Source organism: Maylandia zebra, linkage group LG3 (assembly GCF_041146795.1).
Source record: "Maylandia zebra isolate NMK-2024a linkage group LG3, Mzebra_GT3a, whole genome shotgun sequence".
Lineage (NCBI taxonomy): Eukaryota > Metazoa > Chordata > Actinopteri > Cichliformes > Cichlidae > Maylandia > Maylandia zebra.
Genome location: NC_135169.1, coordinates 22,653,702 through 22,661,339, shown reverse-complemented (window position 1 = coordinate 22,661,339; position 7,638 = coordinate 22,653,702). Strand labels below are relative to the sequence as shown.

Below are 7,638 nucleotides of genomic sequence, written 5' to 3'. Positions count from 1 at the left end.
AGAACCCAGCACATTGTCAACCCAACTCCTAAATCACAATTTTTGAACCCATTTTTGGTCAAACTAACCCAACTTGTTAACCTAAGGCTTTTACCCAGAAGTCGAGCTATGAAATTAACCCAGCATTTTTTAGTGTGTATGGGTATAGAATTCAGCAAACCATGTTTAGGTTTAAAACTTTAAATAACACATTGCTAAGTGTTAAAAGTAAGTCATGAGGAGTTGGACTCAAAACTAACACATTTTCTGTTCAACCAACGCAGTATAAACCACGAAGGCGTGTCGGCACCTGCAGGCAAAACATAAAAATCCACAGAGGTTGCGCAGTATCGCACAGAAGAAAGTGAGCTGCAGACTGAAGCACGGTGGTGATGAACATTTGGTAAGTTTCAAACAATTTCATTGAAGAGAAATTGTTTCATGAAATATTTACAGAATTACATAATTTATTTTGTTAGAATATTATTTTAATTAAAGTTTTAATTGTAGCTATTAGCTAAGTTTCAGCAAGGCAATCTTAACATTTCATCTTTGGAAAGTTAAAGATGATTAAAAAAAACAGGAATAGTTTAAGTACAAAATGAATGTTATTTTAGGAATGATAAAAAAAAGTGGTGGAATTTTCATTCATTTCATTAGATTTCATTCTTGGCCATGATGTGTGTAAAGAATAAAATAAACAACAGTGAGGGAAAAATCAAAAGAAATAATGTTGATGATAAACATGATGTATAGCTAATTTGCTTTGTATTAAAACATTATGACATTGATTTTAAATGCAAGGGTCAAACTGAACATATCTGAAAAACACTTGGATTGTCAGTACCCTTACAAAAAAAAACAGATTTACTTATTTATGTATACATATGTACCCAGATGATGATGTGAGGATCTATAAACATAATTATGTTGAGAGAGATCGTGGTCAGATTGGAAAACTGGCCTGACAGGAATGAACGAGAAAAAAAAAGTTAACTCAACAACATGACAGCTGGGTAGATTTACTGTTTCTCCTTCTCAGTTCTCCTTCAGTTCTTTTTCACATATCTGCTTTATATGTTTATATAAGCAGCTGTCCACTGAGACTTTTTTCTGTGTGGCTTTTACACAGTACATTGGGTAAAAAAGTATTCTGCCTCCACCTTAGACCTTTATCATATTAGTTAAGTAATATTTAAGATGAAGATAAATCTGATGTAATCATCAGATTACACATGCTTGCACACAACCACAGAGCGACATAGCTCTTTTAAAACTTTACAGTAGCCTTTGCATCAACCTTGAAGGAGCCTTTTTTAGTTTGCTCTTTAAGTGCATTTTGCTGCGGGTAAATATATCCTGCTATGGAGGGTGGAGGCTCATGTCGTGTTAAGAGCTTGATTAGCAACCACCAGCATGTTTTTAGCTAAAACTAAGCACAGGGAGAGCAAGTATTTTCATTAATGGAGGCTGACTTGTGTTTAATTCCCAAAACAAACTGTTTTATTTTGGCAAAACAAAGCAGCTCCCAGCTGTCAGTGCATTTAGCCTTAAATAGTCACTGAGCCTTGTGGAGTGTTTCATGAAAGCTCCAGTGATAATAAAAGGCATATGCCCCTATATACGCCCTCATCCACTAACCAACAACAAGTTTTAGTTGTGTTTGAAGACCTGTCACCACTTGTCCTATGCTGCTGTAAACACTGAAAGTACCTCATCTATCACTTTGGACACGTCCACACTTAATGCTATTCTTGAAAATATCCAATACATGGTGAGCTGAAGTTTTTTACTCTTACATTTGTTCATTTGTGTGTATGTTTGGTGGTGATGTTATAGGTTTGAAGGTAGTGTGTGTGTGTGTGTGTGTGTGGGGGGGGGGGGGGGGGGTCTTTTTGTCTTTGTTCTTGTGGTGACCTCTTCTGGTTAATATGCATTGAAAACCTAGAAAGATCACAGGTGTGCTCATTAATGGGTTTCCTTTTAGCAAAATTGCCACTGAGAGAGGAATGTGATGGACAAAATCTGTTGATCAGTTTTGATGTGACTCCCCCACCTCATGCAAAGTTCTTATCCTCTGAGTCATTTTCACACCAAACCACCTACATAGGAAAGAGCGACATTTTGTAATATTAACTGCCAATAATCCTTCACCTTTAATTAAAATACAGCTGGAAAACTATTCATTTCTAAGTGACAGAAAATGTTTTTTTTTCTTCATTTTTCGGTCTAAATATTACATATCCAGAAAATCTATTATGTTCAACAATACAACTTATCTGCAGAAACTCATCCAGAAAGAATGAAGGATTTGAGTCGTCTTCCATTGGTGTTAAAAAAAAGAACAGATATACTTCCGGGAAGGACGATGTATTTACTGCCTGTGTATTATATTTCCAAAGTATGCTCAGGATTAAAGCCCTTAACAACTTACCTTATGCACTGCAGTCAGGTGTTCAGCAAAAGAGACTATTATAAAATTTTCATTCTAAAAAATTAATGCTCATTGTTTTAAGTAAACTTTTCATTGTTATTAAATGTGTAGCTGTCAATAGTGTGAATGATTGTTTCAAAGTGAAAATAAAGAGTGACTAATGGCGATTTATTAAAATAAAACAGAAAAGAAAAGAAACACACATCAAGGTCACATCCTAATGGTTTTTCTTTTTCTTTTTTTTTTTTCAAATAAAATTTGATGCTGTTGTGTTGACAAAATATTAAACTCCATTCACGGTAGCTTATCCAAAACAGAGTGACTTTGTGACTCATATGTTTTTCAATCTGTCACCCTGAAAATTTCACATGTGACTGGATGAATGAAGGTGGGGGTGTTAGTCAGCAGCATTAGTGGGGGTCCAGGCAACTGTACTTCCTCAGCTAAACACCTATCTTAGGCTTCTATAACTATATATGAAATTAAGTCTGGTTTAGCAATAAAAAAGTTGAACACCACCACTGCTGATTTGTTACTCCAACTAAAATCCAAATCAGTTATTTGGTTAACATAAGTGTAGTGCTTCTGGATCAGTCATATAACCCTGGCTAATGAGGACACTGACTTTCGACCGGATGAGTCTATATAGGGCAGGTTTTGGAAGTAATCATCATATCTCTTTAACACTGAAAGACGCCACTCAAAAGTTTTTCAACCCTTAAGTCACACGTATATGAAATCAAGCATCTAGCCATAGAGTCTGCCTTTAAAAGCATTTGTGAAACAATGGTTTGTTCTAAAGAGCTTCTGTAATAAGATCCCATCGTTGCAACAATTCAGTTGGTGAAATTTCTTATCTCCTACAAATTCCACTCAAACTGTTCTACGTGGCATATGTTTCCATTGCATAGCAGCTCTTGCTGGTGTAGTATTTGGTAGGCTCAGTATGTTTCTTGATTGTAGTTTAAAAGCATGATGTACGGGAATTCTAAAAAATTTAAATAAATAGAAACATGATAAACTTAAGTGAGCTTTCTTTTTTTAGAGGATACTATCATGTTTTTTCCAATCAGGATCATAAACCAGATCAGATATTGTCATGAGTGATGTCTTGAGTCAGACTGTAGATTTTCTTTCTTGCTCTGTCTCCTCTCACAGGGAGAAGATGATCTGCAGGATCCTGCTACTCATCATCCTCACCTCATGTGTCTCTGGTTCGTTTACAGCTTCACTTTATGAACTCCAAATAAAGCTCAACAACAGATTTGTTCCAGTTCTCAGTGTGTCTGCTCCTCTCTTTCCCTCTCTGTCTCCTCAACAGGATCATTTGTAGTCAATGTGACACAGACCTGCTATCAGGCAGAGGAGAACCACAACATCACACTGGAGTGGACGTTCACCACCAAACCTAACAGATCCACCAAAACTCTCAACGTCCTCTGTGAACTGATAACTGAGCGTACAGATTCAGTCCTGTATCGTGTTCAAGAAGGTGTTGAGGTGTCAGAGTCTCAGGATGAAAAGTTTTCAGGACGAGTTGAGAGTGACAAAGACGCCCTCAGAGAAGGACGAATCAGACTTCAACTGTTTAGACTCAGGACTGATGACTCGGGTCTGTACCTGTGTGAACTGAACACAGATTATGGCTTTGGCTCAGCCAGATGTAGACTCAGCATCAGTGGTAAGTTTTTTAGTGGAATGAGTATCAAATTTGACCTGAACCTTGGGATAATTTACTTTGGTTGATATGTAGACTAACTATTCACATTAAAGAAATGCATCTTGTGTCCTTTTTGTTAGCTTCGGATGACCCCAAACGTCCAAGTCCAACAGTGAACACACAACCAGAGAGTCGAGGATGGCTCAACCTGTATCCTTTACTTATACTGCCAGCAGCAGCTTTATTGATCAAACTCTGTTATAAAATCATAAAACGAAAACATAACCTAAATCTAAACAGTCACCGCCTAGGCAGCGAATGCAGTGAAGCAGTAGTCAACTTGAATAATTCAGATGCCACTCACCTTGCTGCTTCATTAGAAGCCACGTCCATCATCTTCTGAGTGTGGACATGACTTCCCTGAACTCCAAAGATTGTCATGTTAACAGCTGGGTCTGCAGTGGAAGATTTGTGGGAGCATCAACCTCAGTGAGAGCTGAGAAACACTGTCTGCAGTCTGCAGCCATCATCAAAAACACTGATGGAAACATTCAAAGCTCTTGTCACGTATATCATTAATAATATTTCCTTCCTCTTTTGGTTCTAACATTTGTTTTTGTTAGATATGGTATGAGGAATCTTTAATTTTTGTCCATTAGCATCCAGAGTGATTGAAATCACTTGTTGTTCTCCCATCAGCTGTTATAAATTATTACTGGTTAAAATGTGCCTGAACTCAAGTTGTTAAAGGAATTCTAAGTGTTACAGTGAACTCCTAATAATTTGACTATGGATCACCATAGGTAGAATTTACTTTTTCTAACGTTAATGTTTATGTGTATATATTGTAAACAAGTCCTTATTTATATGAAAGAAGTTATGATTCTTCTGTATATGTGTGTGTCCAAATCATTTTATCAAAGGGTCAGACGATCTTAAAGAGGTCTATAATACCAAGTGTAATCTAACATGTTTGGTACTATTACTTTACAAGGTGTATTACAAGAAGGACAGGAGTTTGATAATTATTTAAAATATATAAAACACTGAATGTGTACATATAAAGCAACAAAGTTGTTTACGCCAACTCTTAATCGTAACATTATTCTACTTAAAGAATATTTAGTTGGCGTTGAAATGACTTTTTCTCTCTCAGCACTGAAAATCTAACACTTGATTCTGCTGAGTTTTTCTGCTATCAGCTTCTGTCTCTGCTTTCATAAAATAAAATGATCGATCTTTTTGATCAACAACACAAACAATGGTGGTGACACTTTCTGTCGAAAAACACTGCGGCATGATGGGAACAGCTGCAGTTGTTTACATAAATCAGGGGTGTTGAACTCCAGGTTTTGAGGGCCGGTGTCCTGCAGGTTTTAGATCTCACCCTGGGTCAACACACCTGAATCACATGATTAGTTCATTACCAGGCCTCTGGAGAACCACTTTAACTGGTTTTGAACTGGTTCTAACTGGTTATAGTTGTTGTCAGCCAGTTGTGGCAGATGACTGCCCCTCCCTGAGCCTGGTTCTGCAGAAGGTTTCTCCCACTTTAAAGTAGTGATGGGCAGATGAAGCTTCATGAAGCACTGAAGCTTTTCATCCAATTGGTTCATCCCAGCGCAAAGCTTCTTGAAGCTTCATTTGCTCTAGTAGGACACCTACTGGACGTAAAAATATTAGTTGGCATGAATTTGAAGTGTGTGGCCTTTTGCACACAGCCTGTAAATGTCAACAACAAAAGGAGTGTGTAAAACATGTATATTGTAGTGATGGCAGTATACTGTGTATATTTATACTGGCAGTATGGAAAATGATCATTTGGAAATGCTTAAAATGGAAATAATCATTTACTGTGAGGTGAGGTGTGGTTGGGGTATGGACAGTGGTTGTGCTCTTGTAACGTTGAGGTATGGACAGCTACACACTGAGGCGTCAGTCCTGCCCATATTCTATTCAGTAAAAACTAAATTTTCACTGCTTTTATAACCTTTAGTGGGGAGAGCATAGCTAGGATTTAATGATTTAACAAATCTTTTGAATCCTTTGTCCTCCACAATGCTAAATGGCTGGGAGTCCTCAATCACCATGCTGACCAGGTCTTCATCTATTTGAGATTGTTCTCCTGAGGAAAGACAATAAAACAAAGCACAAATATAAATATCACACACGTAACTTATTACAGCTGTATAATATTGTTATATCATTTAGTAACATTACAGCATGCTATATTATGATGGCATTTGATGGCTCACCTGGTCTTGCTCCACAATCGGTGTCCCCCTTATTCTCATGCAAAGCTCTGTAGTGCCTAAGCATGGATGAGGTGTTGTTGCTATATCCCAGCTCCCTGGCACATAGCAAACACTTCACCTTGTACAAAAGTAAAGCTGCTTAACATAAATTGTATTGCACCATCAGTATTATGAAAATACATCTTCTGTAGAAATTTACATACCTTGTTGGGAGGAATAGGATCAAAATGTTCCCACACAGGGGAGGACATCCTCCTCTTCTTAGCTGGCTCCATTCTCTCCTGACTTTCTCTCCTCACTCTCATAAACCTCCAAACTGTCTCCAAACTCTCACTAACCCCAACTCTCCATCAAACACCTACATTTTGAATGAAGTCTGAGGGGTTTATATCTCAGTCATAGCTCACGGCAAAATTCGAACCACTTCATGAACCAGTCACGTGGTACAGCCGGGCAGCGAGGCTTCGGACGTCATCATTTTCAGCTCCTCCCATAAATGAAGCAAGCCTCGATACGCACATCGCGGAAACGCCCCCTCCATTACTCGACACAAGCTTCGAAGCCTCGATACAGAACGTCACATCACTACTTTAAAGGGAGTTTTACGTTTCCATTGTGACAAAGTACATGCTCAAAGGGGGTTTAGTTGAGTGTGAGCTCACTTTGTATTATTTTATTATACTATACAGCACATTGAAGCAACTGTTGTTGTGATTTGGCGCTGTATAAATACAACTGAACTGTACTGAACTTTGCAACACCTCATAACAAACTCCTGACGTTGTAGTGAAATTTCAAATTTATGAAAATTTTAAAGATTACAACACAGAAGGTAAAAAAGATTAGTCTTAAGTTGTCAGTTTTGTTAACTTTACATTTAGACCAAAAAAATCGTCATACTTTTTTTTTAATACAAAAGATCCATCACCAAATGGTCTTGGAATTGTCGGCCAGAATGGCGGTAAACTTAGCAAGCTGCCTCACATGGTAAGTCACAAGCACAATGATGACAACTAAAATGGTATTTATTGTTAACTTTTACAGACAACTTTAAAAAGACTAGTAATAGAAGCTTGTAAAACTGAGTACATTCAGGACAATAAAAATCGCTGTGAAGAGCAGTTAGAGTACTTAGCTTCCACCAAGGAAATAAAAAGGATGCAAGAGTTCTGTTTGTGAAAAGTGGTTTGTGGGGACACACAACAGAATATGAATGACAGAGTGAATAACACAAACAGGTCTCCTCCCGGTGGGACATACCCAGAATACCTCATCCACCCCGGGAGGCATCCTTGTCAGATGCCCAAACC

The 7,638-nt window shown here is 37.8% G+C and overlaps 1 protein-coding gene across 1 annotated transcript; it reads left to right on the top strand.

The window, feature by feature from the left end:
* Positions 1-330: 330 nt before the first annotated feature.
* Positions 331-5,311, top strand: LOC101472798 (uncharacterized). The gene is made up of 4 exons (XM_004570108.4): positions 331-382; positions 3,572-3,627; positions 3,735-4,094; positions 4,214-5,311. The coding sequence occupies exons 1-4, from the start codon at positions 372-374 to the stop codon at positions 4,474-4,476; spliced, it is 690 nt and encodes a 229-aa protein (XP_004570165.2). The 5' UTR covers positions 331-371; the 3' UTR covers positions 4,477-5,311.
* The last annotated feature ends 2,327 nt before the right edge of the window (positions 5,312-7,638 follow it).

Excerpts from the sequence above, each read along its gene's own strand:
- LOC101472798 (XM_004570108.4), top strand. Across the intron at positions 3,628-3,734 it reads CCTCACCTCATGTGTCTCTG|GATCATTTGTAGTCAATGTG; the intron begins GTTCGTTTACAG and ends TCTCCTCAACAG. Across the intron at positions 4,095-4,213 it reads ATGTAGACTCAGCATCAGTG|CTTCGGATGACCCCAAACGT; the intron begins GTAAGTTTTTTA and ends CCTTTTTGTTAG.